The following is an 18,645-nucleotide window of genomic DNA, read 5'->3' as shown; positions in this document are numbered from 1 at the left end:
TAGGTTATTTTTTTATTTTTTTCAAGACAGAGTCTCTCTATGTAGCCTAGGCTGACCTTAAATCTACACATCTGCCTGCTTCTACTTCTCCAGTGCTGGGATTAAAATCATGCTAGCTTTTTGTCTGTTGTTTGAGACAGGGTTTCTCTGTGTAGCCCTAGCGCTGGCTGTCCTGGAACCCCCTTTATAGACAGACTGGCCTTGAATTCACTGAACTCCGCCTGCTTCTGCCTCCCAAGTGCTGGGATTAAAGGTGTGTGCCACTAATGCCCAGCAGGCATGCTAGCTTTAACCACATCTGGCTCATTATTAATATTATTACTAATGAGCAAAATTTTTTTCCAGGGTGTATACCTTAAACCACTACTATCATCCAGACTAGGGGAAACGGAATATGCCCACCGAGCTGGTTTCATGCCACAGATCTGAAAGTGCAGGCTGATAGAGAATGAGGAGGAGGTCCTTCCTCTTATCACAGCTGACATTTTACAACACTTCAAATTTTTTATTTCAGTGGAACAGAGAGAACTGAAATTCGAAGAAACCAACATTTATTAAATGATTTCTAACTAGCAGGCCCCATAGACAACTCCTTCATATAAATGGTTCACTTAGCTTTCCCAAGAACTGAGGTGGTGGGGTTCAGCCTCTGCTTTCACAGGTCAGGACAAGCCTCAGCAACACTGAGGAATGTGCCTCAGGTACACAACAAGGACCTGAACTGGGCTGGGCCTTGGTGGTTCCAAAGCCAACACTGCTGTGGGACAAAGGTCTTGTGCCCTGTAAAGATTTATCACTTGTATTGGTTTAATATTTATTTATTTATTATGTATACAATATTCTGTCTGTATGCCTGAAGGCCAGAAGAGGGCGCCAGACCTCTTTACAGATGGTTGTGAGCCACCATATGGTTGCTGGGAATTGAACTCAGGACCTTTGGAAGAGCAGGCAATGCTCTTAACCGCTGAGCCATCTCTCCAGCCCTTGTATTGGTTTAATAAAATGCTGATTGGCCAGTAGCCAGGCAGGAAGTATAGGTGGGACAACCAGAATAGAAGAATTCTGGGAAGAGGAAAGGCTCAGTCTGCAGTTGTCACTCAGACACAGAGGAAGCAAGATAAGAATGCCTTGCTGATAAAAGGTACCATGCCACATGACTAACACAGACAAGAATTATGGATTAATTTAAGATAAAAGAGTTAACAAGAAGCCTGAGCTAATAGGCCAACCAGTTTATAATTAATGTGGACCTCTGTGTGTTTCTTTGGGACTGAATGACTGCAGGACTGGGCGGGACAGAAACCTCTGTCAACATAACACTGTTCTCCCAAAAGCTCACAAATCCAGAATCCTTGGAGGATAAGCTATCAGTTTAATTTAATTTATTTAATATCTAAACATTTTTATGTATGTGTATGTATCTGCATGTATGTATGTGCCTTGCATTATAGTACCTAAAAGGCCAGAAGAGGGAGTCAGATTCCCTGGAGCTATAATTGTGCAGGTGGTTGTGAGCCACCCAATGGGATGCTAGGAACCAAACTTGAGTCTTCTGCAAGAGCATCAAATGGTCCTCTTAGCTGCTGACCATTTCCAACTCCAACAATAACTTTGCAAAATAGGCCTGCACAAAGATGGGGAGAGCTCATTGTGGGAATACAGGCTCATTTAATTAGGAAACCCCATAGTCACACTTAAAACCTCACCCCCAATTTCAGATCCCCTAGAGTTGCATTTACCAGTGATAGTGGGCTGCCTTGCATGGGTGCTGGGACCAGAACTCCGGTGCTCTGATGGAGTAGCAAATGCTCTTAACTGCTCAGTCATCTCTTCAGATCTCTCTGTTTATTCTAAGAATTCATAGTTTGACTCTTAAAATCAAGTGCTTGGTCAGTCTCAGTTTGCTGTTTGTATGCATTGTGAGTAAGGGTTCGGTTTCATCATTTTGTAAGAGTATATCCAGTTGTACTGGCACCATTCTTTTTCCTGCGGAATGGGCTTGGTACCTGCGTTGAAAATCAACTGATCCTAGATGCATGACTTTTTTTCTGGACTCTAAATTCTATGTCATTTTCTTATGTTTATCTTAATGTCAATTCTGCTTGACTACTGCAGAGGAAAATTTAAAATTTGGAAATATGAACCCTCTAACTTTACTTTTATATTTTACTACTTGTTTATTAAAATTTCACATAAAAAACAACCAAAACCAAAAGCTAACAACAACAATTAAAAAAAAAAAACTTACCTCCAATTCCAAGGCGTTTGAGAGTAATTTCTGGGCATTTTTTCTAAATGACTCAGTTTTCGGATCACTTCGGACTTCAATAGAAGGTCTATCCACATGTTCTTCAAAGAAAGTTTTCCACTCAGCGTGAACATCTTTGGCAAGACTCGCCACCTCTGGGTCTGAGTGCCTGCGCATCTTGTTCACAATGTGACCTAGAACAGAGAGAACCAGAAGGAAGTACAGTTCTGCCTCTGGGAAGCACTGAGGGGCACCCACTCAAGGATGCAATGACCACTTCTGTGCAAGCATCTGTCTGTCCGCATGAAACGGACAGATGTGGGTGAAATGAGACAATCTCTGGGGGGAGCTGAACTGAACTGGCCAAGGTAGCAGGTCAGAACGAGAACGCCTAGAGTAGTAGAACACACCTCTAATCCCAGCTCTCAGGAGCAGACCTTGATGAGTTCAAGGCCAGCACAGTGAGTTTCAGGCCAGTCAAGGCTACTTAGTGAGACCCTGTCTCAAACGACAGGAGACAGTTCCAAAGTTGTAATAAAAGAGAATAAATTAAGCATTTATCTTTTTTAGAATCTTACTATATTTTAATTAAAAAATTAGTTGAATTTATTAAAATAATATTCTTGATTGGGTGTGGGTGTTGCGTGCATATGTGTGTAGGTGCTCAGTTGTATGGGTATGCATGGAGGCTAGAAGCTGACATCAGGTTGATGTCAGGGTGTCATTCTCAATTGTGTCTCATCATTAATTTATTTATATTGTGTGTATGAGTGCTTTGCCTGGACGTGTGTGTATATGTGTACCATGTGTGTATCTGGTGCCTGTGAAGGTCAGGAGGAGTCAAGAGTCTTTGGAACCGGAGTTACAGACGGCTGCTAGCGGTTCCCTGCAAGAGCAACAAGTGCTCTTAGCCGCCGAGTCAATTCTCTAGGCTCTCTCCATCTTCTTTTCTGAGACAGGATCTGTTACTGACCCTCAAGCTGACTGCTTCCGCTAGACTGTCTAGGAGGCCTGCGGATCCTTCTGTCTCTGCCCTCCAGCTGCCACACCCGGCTTTGTGGGCTCTGGAAACTCAAGCATAGGTCTTCAGACTTGCACAGCAAACCCTTGACCCACAGAGCCATCTCCCCTGGCCCTAAGAGAACACTTTTTATTTAACTAATATGAAAAGATTGACAAAACATTTTGTGGGCTCTGATAAGCAATGCAGTGCAAAGACAATACCAGTGGGTGAGCTCTGCAGGGACAAGCTAACGGGGACTTTGTGAGGGTGGGGGATGAACTGACATTGTCTGTATCCTGATCCCTGTGAGTGGTCAAAGTAACTGATGGCTCTGCCTATGACTGTTTCTACAAGCTTCCCTCAAAGAAAAATAGGAACCACAATCCAACTGGCCATTCAAGGCTAACTCCTAGTCTCTAGACACCTGTGACATAAGGAATAAGTTACAGTAAGAGGCAAACACATTCAGAACAAGGGATGTTCCTCAAGACAACAAACGGGTTTCTTCAAGCCCATGGCACTGTTTATAAAGGTTGGTTTCAGATTCTGAGTCCTGATTATCAATCCTGAGTCCTGGATATGTGATCTAAATCCTGGCCAGAAACAGAAAGGATATTGTAGAATAAACAAGAAATATGGATAAGCACTAAATATTAAATTATACTAGGGGGTTATTATTAATTTGGTTAAGCATGAAAACCACGTTTTGATTACACACAAAGCTAGCTGGAGTGGTTCTGTCTCCCTTAGTATTTCCTTTGTGAGACCAACATACCACCCACTGTGCCAAGTCTCTTTATTTTGTCTTTTAAAATTTTTGACATTTATCTATTTACTGTGCTGTATTTAGTATATCTATTTAGTGTGTTTGTGTGTGTGGGTGTGTGGGTCTTGCATTCGTGTGCCACGGTGCACATGTGGAGGTCAGAGGACAATCTATGGGAGCTGGTCCTCTTCCTCCACCATGTGGGTCCCTAGACCAAACTCAGACTCTCAGACTTGGTGACAAGGACCTTTAATTGCTGAGTCATCGCTCTACCCTGTATTCCCCCCCCCCACATAACTTCCCCCCAACATAAATTTGATTATTTCACTCTTCTATCTAAACTCTTAAATCCTACAGCCAAGCTCTTTCACGTGGGTCCCTTCCCAACCTGCCACCTTTCCCTACTTCCTAGCTTCATTGCCAGCTGCTTCTGGTCATCCGACACCAGCTGCTTCTAGCTCCTAAAATGCTTGAATATTCTTTCTTGTCTCTTTATGTATCTATCCCTAGAAGCATTCTGTCCGCCTGAAATACTCTTCTTGCCCTTCAGCTGGCCCAGCCCCCAGGAAGCCTTCCTGAGCTCCCGCAGCTGTGCTGACACCCTGCCCTGCACCTGTGCACACCACAGGGCTCCCTAGTGCACACTGCACCTATCTGTCAGTCACCTCTTGCTCACAAGGGAGCTTCTCGAGGGGTACATTCTTCTTTGGGTCTCCATCAGCAGGCACAGGCTGGCTGAGACCCACCGGCATGGCTGTACATATATATATATATATATATTTGACTTAAGCACTGAACAGAACACACGAATGAAGGGGACTGTATCACATGAGGCGATGGAAACACCAGCAGAGAAACTGACTTACAAACTGAGCATAGCAGCACAAGCTTGTGAACTTAACACTCAGGATCGGTGGCAGGACACTGAAGTTTAAGGTATCCTTGGTTACATCTCAGGTTTGAGACCAGCCTGTGCTATGGAGACATTATTGAAAACAACAACAACAAATAAACACAAGCCCCAAAACCCAAAAGAAGAGCCTATAGATTTAACAGGCTCTCAACTACAAAAATCTCAGTGGGTATTTTTTATTAGAACACAACCAACGATTTCTACATTTAATTTTGCAACGATGCTGCACAAGAGTTTTATACACTATTTTGAAACAGAGGGGCTAACCTGCTACAGACAGCCTTCTGAGGTATCAGAACACATTCTAAAGTAACATTACTTAACATTACACAGATCAACTCTAAAACGAATGGATAAATTAATAAATAAAAATAAGGCTCAGAAACATATATTTAAGAATCTAAAGTTGGGTGCAGAGGCACATGCCTATAGTACTAGCTACTGAGGAGGCTGAGGCAGGAGGATGGCCACTTAAGCCCCCGAGTTTAAGGTCAGTTTAGGTAACACAGTCCGATCCCATCTGAGAGAGGGAAGGATGGACTTAATATGTAATAAAAGAGTTATCACGAACAATGGGAAACATATATAAACTAGGGAAGCAGTCAGACCAATTCCCCAATTATGCCAAATGCCCAGCCCGACAGTGCTTGATTCACCATTCTCTGCCAAAGGTCATGTGTACAAGGTTCTGTGCCAGGCTCTAGTCATGCTGGGCTCAAAAGAAACTATCCCCACTTCTAAAAAGTTCTGTGAGCAGAATCCTGGAGATGAAAACCAAGTGAGGCTGAAGAGATAATGGCGACGTAACAGCGATTGTAACTTTCCGCTCTAACCAGTCAGTTATGAAGGGGCCTTCTCAGCTGTCTTCCTGCTGACCAGGGAGGAGAGCAGACACGTCATACCGGGAGGAGAGCAGACACGTCATACCAGGAGAAGAAACAGCTCTCACTAGCCATGCCTGAAGGTGTTTCCCAGCTAACAAATGCTCAGGAAAGCGCTTTTGAAACCACATAACTATGGGCAGAGCTCACTCCTGGACTCTCCTTCTAAAGACAGGCTCTCGTGTCCTTGAGATCAGCCTCCCAGCAGACAGCTCTTCACGCTGCCTGTGGATCAGTGCTGTGGATGCTAAGGACACAAAGATGGTGGCTAAGGGTTTGACTAAGTGGGGGTGCATGTGTTTGGAATATTCCAGGCTGTAGCTGCAATTTCCGGCACCAAAATGAGAAATACATAAAAATACAAAGAGAAAGGAGACATTGCAAGACCCAGGCGCTGTGACAGCTACAGCGCCTTTGCCTCATGTCCAGCCCTGGGGATAGCTGGGCAGGTGACAATCCTCACGGTCAGCCTATACTCACCCTGTCAAAGGAACAGAAACATTCACCTTGGCGCTGTTTGAAGTCGGGAAGAGCTAGGAACAACCTATGAGCTCATCATCAAGGGTCCACTCACTAAAAATTACAGTACATTCCCACAGTAACAAGAGTACAGTAGCTACAAACTGGAATAAGTGAACTGTGCACGCCGGTACCACCTGCAACCCAGCACTCAGAAGGTAGAGGCAGGCCTGGACTACAGAGTAAGACCCTGTCTCAAAAAAAAAAAAAAAAGAAAGAAAAAATCCACACTGCAAAACCCCTAAAGAAACAGAAAATATTAAACACGTAGAAAGTTCTACATGTAGAGCCATTAAGATGCCAGTCATGTAAAATCAGTAGAAGAGTATGTTCGGTGTGAGCCAATATTTATTTTAAAAACTACATATGTAGATACATATAAACACCATATTTGTTTATATGCAGACAAAAAAGTCTTACAGAATTTACCATAAAATTATTAACATAGGTTCTTCTGAGTGGCATCAAGAGGCGGCATATCACGCCCCTAACAGCAGCAGTGTGTGGGGACAGGGCCTTCCCACCACCTGGTCCTCACATTTTCTGCTCTCCTAGAAGAGGTGCCACTCTCCAGTCCGGTGTCAAATCCAGGGGCCTTCTCAGCCTCTCTGCGGCACCTGAGACGGGGACCCCCTTCCTTCTGAACTGTCTTCTTGGACACCATCTGTCCTGTACAGGGAACGTGCTCACCGCAGATGCTGAGTAGCCCTTACTAACTTGAGGACCCCAGCTGGGCACTGTCCACGGCTTCTTTTTCTACCTGCCCGGCCCAGGTAATCTCATCTGCTCCTGTGGTCTGACCTCCACCTGCAGCAGATGGGTAAGGGGCCGTGTCTTCAGGGTCTTACTAGATGCCTCATTCTAAAGTACCCCAGACTCAACATTACTGCTCACACAATAGTAACACATGCTCCCCTGTGCTCTCACTCCAAGATACAGGTCCACTGCTCTAACACTTCCTGCACCCCTTCCTCTTCCTCTGTCCCCTCCACTTTTATTGCCCTGACTCACACTCTCATCGCCTCTCCCTGGGTCTACTGCAATAGTTAAATGAACATATTTGCACTTTAGAGGAGAAAGTGGGTATTTAAATATTCTAGGCAGGGCTGGGGATGCGGGCTCAGTGGTAGAGCATTTGCTCACAATGTGTAAGACCTGGGCAACTGCTGTCTCAAACCTGGTCCTCTGCAATTCATCTTCTCTCCTGAGGCCATAAGACTGTCTCAAGGTCATTTGAAGGGGATAGAGTGGAGCTCACGGGTCAGACACTTGCTTAGTAAGGGGGAGAGAAAGACCGAGAGAAAAGGGGGGTGAGGGAAAGAAAGAAGTAAGGGAGAATATGAATCACAAAATGCCCTCAAGTTAGCTTCTAACTATAGCACTAAGGCTCTGGCTATCCTGGGACCACGGTGTCACCCTCCCCTACTTCCATTCCCCAGCTCTTCCACAGAAACTAAAACTGCTGTCTGCTTTGGGGTCACATTGTTTGGCCTGAGTCTTAGCTCACATGGCTCCTGCCGGGAATATTTATTCTTTTTATTTATTCTTGTTGTTGTTGTTGTTATTATTATTATTTGGTAGTGGTTGATATCAAATTCAGGTCCTTACACTTGCTGGACAAACATTCTACCACAGACCTACATCCCCAGTCCTGCCTAGAATAATAAAACATCTACTTTCTCCTCTAAATTGTAAACATCTTGAGGGCAGAACCTATACCTTACTCTAGTAATATTCCAGTCCTCAGCAGAGGGTTATCACAGATGAGACAGCAAGTATTTACTGAACTGACTCAAACTGTAACTAGTTTTGTTTGTTATGTGTTTGCTGTCTGAGACAAGGTCTCTCTCTTCCTCCCTCCCTCCCTCTATTCCCCCCTGTAGTCCTGGAACTTACTATGTAGACTAGGCTGCCCTCAAACTCACATTCTGCCTGCCTCTGTTTTCTGAGTGCTAGGATTAACCGTGTGTGCCACCATGCTTGGCTCAAACAGTTACATTTGGCTTCCAAATTAGTTTTGTGCCAACATTTAGACACAGATGCAACTGATTAAGAAGAGCGCACAATTGCAGATAAAAGCTCGCTGTAGGAAAGTGAATTCAAAGGTGTTAAGAAGATGAAGCTTTTGATTCAGCTCTTGTCCCTGCTCAGAATTTCTTCTGCCCATCACCCCAGGCTTAACGTGGATTAGTCCATTTACTTAACAATAAATCAAACCTCTCCACTGTATCCTTTTATAAGCAGTAAGCTGAAGCTCAGTAGAATAATTTGTCAAGGTCTCCCAGCTAGGAAGTCCTGAGGCCAGGATTTGAACTGTGTTACTCTGGGACCACTCACCGAACCTCCAACATCCTGTTAGAGTCCTATTAGACGTTCCATCATTGGGGCCCGACACAGTGTTCATCAAGGTTCCATAGAGATAATGCAATGCGCCTTCTTAGCATTCTCCAACCAGAAGAGGACAGACCCTGAGAAATAACTGAAGGGCAGAGGCTTGGTACTCATGCCAGGGCAATGAAGTCACCGCCTTTAGCCTTCAGGGCCAGTCTATCCTACAGAGCTCCCACAGTGGGCATGCTCCGAGTGGCAGGGAGAATCTGCAGGCATCAAGAAAAACACCTCATCCCAAGAGTGAGATGGAGAAGGGACAGGAGAGAGAGCTTGGGTGACTCCCGGAAAAACGAAGGCAGAACCACACATGTTAGAGCACAAAGGTAGTTTCAGGTACCACTTCTGAGCTAGTTTCTTAGCACTGTGCAGTCTGTTGTGGTGAAGCCAAATGTTCCCGAAGGTTCGAGTATTGAAGGCCGGGTGCCCAGGTGGCGGCACTTCTGGGAAATGGCGGGAACTTTGGAAGGTGGGGCTAATTAGAAGATCCCTGGTGACAAGCCTCAGAAAGGGATTCACTCCTCCTTGTCTCGCTGCTTTCCCACCACAGGTGGTGAGCAGCTTTGCTTCCCCATGATGCTCTGCTCTGCCCGACGCACCACAGCTTGGAAACAACGGGGCCAAGGGAACATGACTGAGACTGACCGTGGTCAGCACTGGTCTTTCCCCCTTTGAATTGACAATCTTGGGCATTGCCATGGCAACGGGGAGCTGCCCAACAGTATCTGACTTAACTCCCGCAAGCCCCGGAACCTTAGCAGATGCTGTGACAATTCCCTATCTTACAGGTGAAGAGCCTGAGGTACTGAGGGCTAAATCGTAGGAAGCAAGGTGAAAAGCAGGGCTGGTCGTCAAGACCATACCTAAGCTGCCCGGCTTTTGCCCTAGTCTGTCACCTCTAGTGATCAAACAGTCCTACCTTCTCTCATTTCAACGGAAAAGAGAGGTTCCATGACCTTTTCCCAAGGTTACAAGTTGGTCAGTAGCTACATCAAGGAAGTTAATGATCTGCAAAAAGTCATTATTTGCTCCACGGAGTTTATGTCTTAAAGTAAGCAGTGTCGCTGCTGGTCACATGACCTAGGTCAGGGCCCCTGGGTTTAAGGTTAAGGGTTCCTGCATCCTAACACATTGTTAAAACAAATTCCCCACAGGAAGCTGCCATTTGGTCATTTAGCAAACATTACCAAATATGAGGTGTATCCCAGGCCCAGGCTGGGCACTGGCCAGAACACTGAACAAGACACACATGAGCACTAAGAACCTCCAGTCAGGGCTAACACACCAAACACACTGATGCGTGAACTTTCACAGGCCCTAGGACATCGCTGCAAAGGGTCCTAAGAGCCCTGAAGAACAACTGAGTCAATTCAACAGAGAACAGGAAACAGGCAGTTTTCCCTGAGTCTCTGTGACTACGTAAGCAGACAAGATAGCATAAGACGGGAGCAAGAACACAGAGGCCTGAAACAGTATGGCGGTTAAGTAAGGACGATGGCAAATAAATGATGTCCCAAGAGACGCTCACCTCATCCTTGTGCCATTACTTCACACGGCAAAAGCGACTTTACAGTTACGGTTAAGGTTAAGGACCCTGAGATGAGATTAGCCTTGATTTTCCAGAGTGGGTTCAATGAGATCACATGAGTCCCTTGAACTGGGATAAGGAGGGATATGTGAAAGACAGAAGGGCAGGTCAGAGAGATGGGCTGTGAGGAGAGCTCTACTTCAGATCACTAATTTTGAAGATGGAGAAAGGGGACTAAAAGCTAAGGAATGCAGGTTTGTGGGGGGGTGTGTGGTTTGTTTGTTTGTTTTTTGAGACAGGGTTTCTCTATAGCTTTAGAGCCTGTCCAGGAACTAGCTCTTGTAGACCAGGCTGGCCTCGAACTCACAAAGATTCACCTGTCTCTGCCTCCCAAGTGCTGGGATTAAAGGTGCACACCACTGTCTGGCTCTGGTGGCTTTTTAAAAGGAACTGAACTGTCCCTTTGAGCCTTCAGAAGGAATGTGACCCTGCCCAACATCTTCGCCTTAGCGTTGCAGGAGTACAGGAGTCAGGAAGTGGCGGGACGCGGTGTACGAACACCTTAGAACTGTGGCTCATCACTTGGCTGTCTGACTTGGAGCAAGTTACTTTAAACTCACGAAGCTTCAATTTTCCCATTTTCAAAATTGAGAAAACAATTATGACTTCACAGGACTGTGACATGGGTCAAATGGGTCACGGACGTGACAGCACTTCATAAATACGAGTAGCTATTTATTGTAGTTACCAGCCATGAGTTAAAGCAGCGAGGAATCTCTGAAACAGGTCAACATAGCTGACAGAACCCTTCCCCCGGACTCTCAGATGCAGAATTACAGGGGGGGTGTGCCTGCTGGCCAACCGTCATCATCACCTCATCTTCTGATTGCGTGATGCCCCTTGCCCACTGGTTTATGATAAAGGCATCCACTCACAGAGGTCCAATAACCTCAAGGTTCCCTTGCATGGCTGGTCCTCAGCTTCCCTGAGCACTTGAGAATCTTGTGCCTCTGAAGACGCTTGTCCCTGGCCCACGCGCCACTACTGTCCTGCCTTTCCCCTGCTCCTGCCTTCCCTCAGCCTCTCCACAGCTGCTATGCCCCCTCTTCCCACTCCCTCGCCATGAATTTTCTTCCAGGTTCAATCCTTTAACTCAGAGAATTCATTCACTTTTGTGATTCTAAATAGATATTTCCAGAAAATTACTTCCAAATATGTATTTCTAGTCTTAAGAATCTCACTTGAGCTGGACACTTCCATTAAAAGAGCTTATGTAAGAATTCAACATTCAAGACTGGGCTGTGGTGGTGCACGCCTTTAATCCCAGCACTTGGGAGGCAGAGGCAGGCGGATCTCTCTGAGTTTGAGGCCAGTCTGGTTCCAGGACAGCCACAGTTGTTACACAGAAAAATCTTGTCTTGAAAACCAAACAAACAAAAACCAAACAAAAATCAAAACGCCAGTGAAACTGACTGAATAGAAATACCAGCAGGACGTTCCCACTTGAGGCACAAAAGAAAACACTACATTCTGTTTTAAAAGTGGTTAAGTTTGAAAAAATGGCAGCACCCACAGGGAAGGGTCATAGGGCCAGTGGCCAGGGCACGGTGCATCATGCTAACCAGGAAAAAGGTTGGCTTTTCCGTTATCTTTCTAAGGTTAACTCACTCTTTGACCTTGGATAAGTCGTACAGCTCTGTGGGTTTCCTTGTTTATAAACTAAAGCAGCTAAATGGATTTCATGAGAATCAGGAAGAAAAATCCAGGCTGGCAAGATAGCTTAGTAGTTAAAGTGAGGCGCTTGTCACTGAGCCAGCCGACCTGCATTGGCTCCCTAGGATCCCTACAACAGAAAGAGAGAACAGACTTCCAAAGAGTGGAATGTGTGTACCCTCACAGATAAACACACACATCATTAATAAAGAAATACACACTTTAAAAGAAAAATGACACTCTTACCAGTAAATGGACAAAACCCACAAATTCCAGCTCCCCTCCTCCCAGAAAAAGAAAGGAAAAAGGACAAGTGGCTGATAAACCTACTACACTTACTCTACTTGGTAAATGAAAATAAGAATCTATTTCTCTGACATATATATATATATATATATATATATATATATATAGGCCTGCTGGATTAGTGATATTTTAAGGAAAATCTAGGTATGCAAATGAGGAAAACTTTCCTAGAATCTGAGATTCCCAAACAGATCAAGAAAGGAGGTGAACAGGACAGTCTAGATGAAGGCCATAGGTAAACTGGAGCCATGAGCACTGGCTAAGTGTGCTGGAATGGCATCTAGAGGTTAAGCTGCCCTTTCTAAAGAAGCATCCTAGATTGGTAGAGAAAGACAGACCGAACAAGACAGAGATGGAAGGCGAGCAGAGCCACGGAGAGCCCCTGCTCGATCCTGTCCTTTTCCACTCACGCACTGCTGTTCTGGAGCAGTAGGGCTCGAGACGCACTGGTACAGACTACAGCATGGTCCTGCTGGCAGGGAGTTCCTGCCTGGCAAATAGAAAATAAAGAGGTAAATAATTAAATAAGTAATTACAAACTGAGATAAGAGCCTGGAGGGAAACCGTTTAAAAATACACAAGTAGCAGCCAGTTCAGTGTCAACGTATGCCAAGAGAAAGGAAAATATCAGTGGTTTCAAATCACAAGTCTGGGAAGATGAGAACCGAGACAAGACCGTTGGATCCGAGCAGAACAAAACCACTGTGTCCTGAGGAGAGTGACTGTGGGAGAAGCCCGCTGGGAAAGCGAGAAGGCCAGAGAAAGGCACTGTGAGTGGCGATCGCTTTGAAAGAAATCTGACTAGAAAGGGAGAAAGAGAAACAACATGTATGGGAAAGACGGCAAAGACAGCTAGCGGCAGATTTGTGCCCAGGTGCAGGCAGGAGAGCCAGTAAGGAGATAGCTCTGGCAACAAAGGAGAGGCGATGGGCTATCACGCCTCCCCACTTCCACAACTGGTCCTTGTAGAGTCCAGCTAGGGCTCTCAGAGGAGCTGTTTCTCTGCTCCATTCGCTCAGTCCTTCATGCTTTCACCATGTCTCACCCTAGTGACCAGGGCCGCACTCTGTTCCCATGGCTCACTCCCTCACATCTTTTACGTGTTTGTTCAGATGTCACTCTCAATGCGCTCCTGTCTGCACCAACACATTCACTGCCAGGGCCTCTGCCTCTGCCCTACTTTTCCATGAACTATCACCATCTACCACTGCACAGATATTTCTGTTTCTTCTCTGTGCTCTGCTTCCTTTTGCTATTAACTGTGACGTTGAGACAAGGTCTCTGTAACCAGGAACACACCCATGGTAATCCTTCTTCTGCCTTAGTCTCCTGAGCACCCTTCATCGGTGACCTTCATGAGACCCTTCATCGGTGTTGATCAGAGTCATCTAGTACAGTGTCAGGCACAAGGTCGGTGTTCTAACTTGATTTGTTGATGTAATAAAATACTGTGGCAAAGGTAACTTAGGGAAGAAGGGTCTACAAGGCTGACAGTCCCAGGTTAGCCCACTACTGCCAGGAAGTCAAGGCCAGAACCAGACCCACACTTGTCGCTCTTGCTGTGCATTCACATCCTCTGTTTGTTGTGTGTTTTTCGAGACAAGGTTGCTCTGTAGCTTTGGAGCCTGTCCTGGAAGACAGGCTCTGTGGACCAGGCTGGCCTTGAACTCAGATCTGCCTGCCTCTGCCTCCGAGTGCTGGGATTAAAGGTGCACATCACTGCCCAGTGCATCCACATGGTAATGTGCCATTTCAGGCCTTTAGGCTTTCCTTTACTTCCTCATGCCTCTGCCTGCAACAAACAGGAGCTCATTCTAACCAGCAAGGTGCATCTCTATGACAACCCTTCCCAAGTCAGAGAAGAGAGTGCTGCTGCACCTTCACAGACTAGTATGTGCCCCGACGCTCATATTTTCAAAAGTCAACCACAACTATATACTTACATGCTTACTCTCTAAGCAAGAACTATGAGGATCTTACAGACACAGACTAGGCATCACTCTCTGGCACGCAACGTAAGCCACGGTCTATCAAGGTCCTTGATGTGTGTCAAGCGAATGAATTATTCCAGATTGGAAATAAAATGCAGATCAAATGATGCAAGGCTCTTGCTGATCTTCACGTTGCTCATTAGTTTAACACGGAGACCTCGTCCTGTATTTTCCAACGCTGACTCCTCTCCTCTACTGGGTCCTTCTCATTAGCGTTTAGCACGTTGCCACTCTCTCTCTTAAAGCCTGACGTATTCAATCTACCTCCTTCTCCTTCCCCATCCCCTCACCTCTCTCTCTACTACCAAACTTCTCAAAAGCTTTTCTCTTTTCAGGGTCATTTCCACACCCCACTTTGCTCCTCTAGCTCCTGTCCCCAACCTTGCCTCTGAGACTGTCCTAAAATTATTAATGACTATTTTATAAATCAGTGCCATTTTTGGACTAAGCTTATCTGGTCCAGTGATAGCCATGGAGGCTGACCACGCCTCCCTCCAAACCCTGACTCTTTCATTTAAATGACAGCATTCTCTTCTGTCCCTCTGGCCAGCTTTCTCGGTATGGTCCTAAAACCCTTTAAATATCCGTGTGCTTCAGGACTGGGGCTTGGCTTTGTGCAATGGCTTATCTGTTTCTGTCGCCACAATTCCTCGCTCTATGTTGATGATGAGTCATTTATATCAAAATGGTTACAATCTTTCTTTAGATTCAGTTTTATGTACCCAATATCTTGGTGTTGTTGGGTTGTTTTTTTTTTTTTTTTTTTTTTTAATTTGGTTCTTTGTTTTTCGAGACAGGGTTTCTCTGTGTATTCCTGGCTGTCCTGGAACTCGCTCTGTAGACCAGGTTGGCCTCAAATTCAGATCCGCCTGCCTATGTCTCCGGAATGCTGGAATTAAAGGCTGTATCTAATATCTTTTTAGACATTTCTTTTGAGATGCTCTATGATTCTAGAGAAAATAAGAAACAAGAAAAAATAAAAACAGTTTTGAAATGAAGAACTCATGAATGAGGTAAAAGTCTACAGAAGAGAGAATTAGGAGTTTGGAAGGCACACATCTGAAGAGATTCTCTAGACTGCTGAGAGAGCCGAGGGGAAAAAGGGTATGGCAAATTAAAACATGAAGAAGAGATTTAACATGGTTTTACCTGTAGAATGTCAGAAGGGGACAGAGAAAATAAAAGCACACTTGAAGAGCAAATGGTTATAAATTTTCAACAAATAGACATGAGCTTGTGTAGCCAGCACACATGGCAACCCTCAGTGAGTCTCATATCCTGGTAACCACACCTTGGGTAGTTGCCATTCAAAACATGCAGCCACTGGCAGAATCCAATGAAAACGGTACTTGTGAGATTAAGCTATAAAAGAAACTATGGAAACCAGGCACAGTGGCTCCTGCCTGTAATCCCATCACTTGAGAGCCGAGGCAAGATAATTACAAATTAGAGGCTAGCTTGAGTGCACAGCGAGTTTCAGGCCAACCTGGGCTACACAACAAAACTCTGTTTCAAAAAAAAAAAAAAACCAACCAAAGAAACAAACAGCAAATTGTGGCTTCTGTATTGACTGTTGTTTCAGTTCTTGACCTTTTTGGGATCATGGGCTCTGGGGAAGTCAGCTGCTATGAGGAACAACCCTGAGGACAGGCTGTGTGAGGAGGAACTAAGGGTCTTCTCGAAGCAATCCTCTAACTGTGCTATCTTAGAAGCCCACCAGAGGACTGCAGCTCTAACCAACAGCCAACGCCAAGCTCGTAAAGACAGGGACCAGCAGGAGGAGAGGGGCACACGTCACAGTATTTAGGCAAGGAAGATAAGAGAATCCAGAGCTTAAGGTCATTCTAAACTACACGGCCAGCCTGGTTTTAAGAGTCCCTATCAAACCAAACCAAACTAAACCAAAATAAACATACCCTGAGCCAGAACCATTCAGATAAACTGGCTCCTGGTTTGCTGACCCTCAGGAAACTATGTGAAAGAATACTTTCTTAAGCAACTAAATTTTAGGGCAATTTCATACAGTAATAGATCACTAATATATTGCCAAAACCAAACAGTTCTGAATTGCTTACAAAAAGCCTCCTCCATCTGGTCCAGACTGTCTCTCAGTCTCGTTCCTTGCCATACTCTCTCTGGCATGTTCCATTTTAAATACACCTCACAACTTGGAGTTTTTGGAACACAACCACGTTCTCTCTCCCACTTCCACGACGCACCCTCTGCCTGACACATTCTTCAACACCTTCTCTCCTACTTCCATCCACTTGGCTAACTTCTCCCGGTGACAGAGCACAGCACTACACCACAGGAAAGGTCTTATCAAACTGCCTGTCTTTCCATCAGATGCAAAGCTCAAAAAGAAGGAGCAACTCCTTTCTCCTTTATACACCACAGTTCCCAGCACACAGAAGATACTCTGTAGATTTTGTTTCTTACACCCCACAAGGAAGAGCCAGGCAGGAAGGCTAAAAGTTGAAGTGTAAACATTTTCAGGAAATGATCCAAGTGAGATTTTTCACCTGATATAACTGTAAAGGAACCCAGAACCCCCTGCATTCCATGCAATTTCAAGTTTAGGGAAGGCTGGAGTAAGGTCAGGATTCCAAAGTTAGATGGATTCCAGTTCCTGCTAAGTCAGACCTCATGGTCGATCTATTATGGCCCTTGAGCTGTAACCTCTGAGCATCCGGAAAGCACTCACAGTCATATTCAAAGGTCAAACAGAAACGGGTTTTAAAATGATCACCTGTCCTGCCCTTAGGACCATCCTAGCTTATTATGCTAAGATTTAAGATCTGATCACATATAGTACCTGTGATATGTGTCTAAACAGGATCGTGCACCTACATAAACAAGCAGGTCATAAAGTATTAAACACTAGTACCCTCTACTGGTGGAACGGCCTCACAGGCTCATGTGAATGGTCTTATTGCCCTCTAGTGACCACAACCTAAAAAGACAGCAAATCCTGCCGCAGATGGGAGCATCTCCTTGGCTATAATGATAGGGTTTTATGTTCTTTAAGCATCTAATTTCCTCAGACGCTGGTTTATATTACAGGGGTGCAACTCTAAGATTCCTGGGGGGTCCCTGGGGACTCTGCACAGCTCTTCCCAGCTGTTAGCGACAGTGTGACGCTGCTCTCTCCGGCTTCTCAGGAAGAGGAGGTCAAGGGGAGGCAGAGGAGGCGATGGCTGCACCAGTGAGGGCAGAGGCAGCAGCTGTGAAAGACGATCCTGGACTCTCGGGGGAACTGAGAGCAGCTTGAGGAACACATGTTGTTCCTCCCTTGCAGATTAGCCACAGTTGTGGGCTGCTCTAAAACGGCAGCTCAGCGTGGTCCCTCACTTACCTCTGAAGCATCTCCAAGGCTGTGATAAACGGCACAGCGGCAAATGTCGCTACCGTTTTGTTTTATAAACCAGGCTTTGCTGCTGAGGGCAGATTAAGCCGAGTTTCCTTCAAGATTTAACTGAAATGCTGCCTCCTCTATGAAATCTCTCCAAAGTCCCCAGATTACAGCAACTGCTTTACCTCTGATCGCACAGTCTCTCCCGGTCAGGGGAGCGACAGTGGCAGGTCGCATGTGCGTGCGCATTTATAGCCACAGCAGGGCACCACTCCTGTTTGTCTACGCCATCGCCTCTCTACCAAACCCTTAGCTCCTCGAGGTCACAACCAAGTCTCAAACATTTTGTGCAGTCAGCATCGGGCACACTCAAAATGTGACCTATATGTCACTGTCACTTACCAGTCTATATGATAAGTACAGACCTTGTCTAATAAGTGGACAGAGTAGTTCTGCTCACTCTGATCAAAAGGTGGGGGAGGTGTGGCAAGACGGCTCAATGGGTAAAGGTGCTTGCCACCCAACTTGCCGCACGTTAGAGGGAGAGAGCCAATGTCCACTAAGCTGTCCCCTGACCTCCATATGTGCACTGTAGCAAACACACACCCGACCCCCCTCCCAACACACAGTAAATTGAAAAAAAAAAAAAATCAAAGATTGAGGACTATGTTTTGTGTATTTTCACGTCATTTTTTTTCTTGAATTTTTACAAAATATTACAAAAGTATTAGCCTGAGGCTAGTAAAATGCTCTAAACAACAGTCCCCTCCAGTGAGTGTGCAAAATCCAGGTGGGTCAGACAAGGCATAGTGTACAGGAAGAGGGGGGAGACACTCTGAAGTACTTCCCACAGAGCTCAGACCATACCTATCCTCGTCGACTTCAACACCTCCCTGGAGGGGATTTTCTTCTTTAATTCTTGTAAGGCTACAACTAGGTTCTCCTTGGTTTGACCAGGAAGCTCCAACGTAGCTTTCCATCTTTTTATGTCTTCTACAACCACAACTCTCTGTGAAAAAGAAAAGTCATTTGGAAAA

The 18,645-nt window shown here is 45.4% G+C and overlaps 1 protein-coding gene across 2 annotated transcripts in view; it reads right to left on the bottom strand.

Moving 5' to 3' along the window:
• Positions 1–18,645, bottom strand: part of Tceanc2 (transcription elongation factor A N-terminal and central domain containing 2) — a 43,760-nt gene that overhangs the window by 9,463 nt on the left and 15,652 nt on the right. For both annotated transcript variants that reach the window (XM_050136179.1, XM_050136180.1), the window contains exons 3-4: positions 18,476–18,617; positions 2,249–2,442 (exon numbers count right to left, since the gene is read on the bottom strand). In XM_050136179.1, the coding sequence (XP_049992136.1) occupies positions 2,249–2,442; positions 18,476–18,617 (336 nt within the window). The remainder of the gene's footprint in view (positions 1–2,248; positions 2,443–18,475; positions 18,618–18,645) is intronic.

This window comes from Alexandromys fortis, unplaced genomic scaffold (assembly GCF_014885135.2).
Source record: "Alexandromys fortis isolate MF-2015 unplaced genomic scaffold, M_Fortis_MF-2015_v1.1 scaffold_13, whole genome shotgun sequence".
In the NCBI taxonomy this organism is placed as follows: domain Eukaryota; kingdom Metazoa; phylum Chordata; class Mammalia; order Rodentia; family Cricetidae; genus Alexandromys; species Alexandromys fortis.
This window is presented reverse-complemented; position numbering and strand designations above follow the sequence as displayed.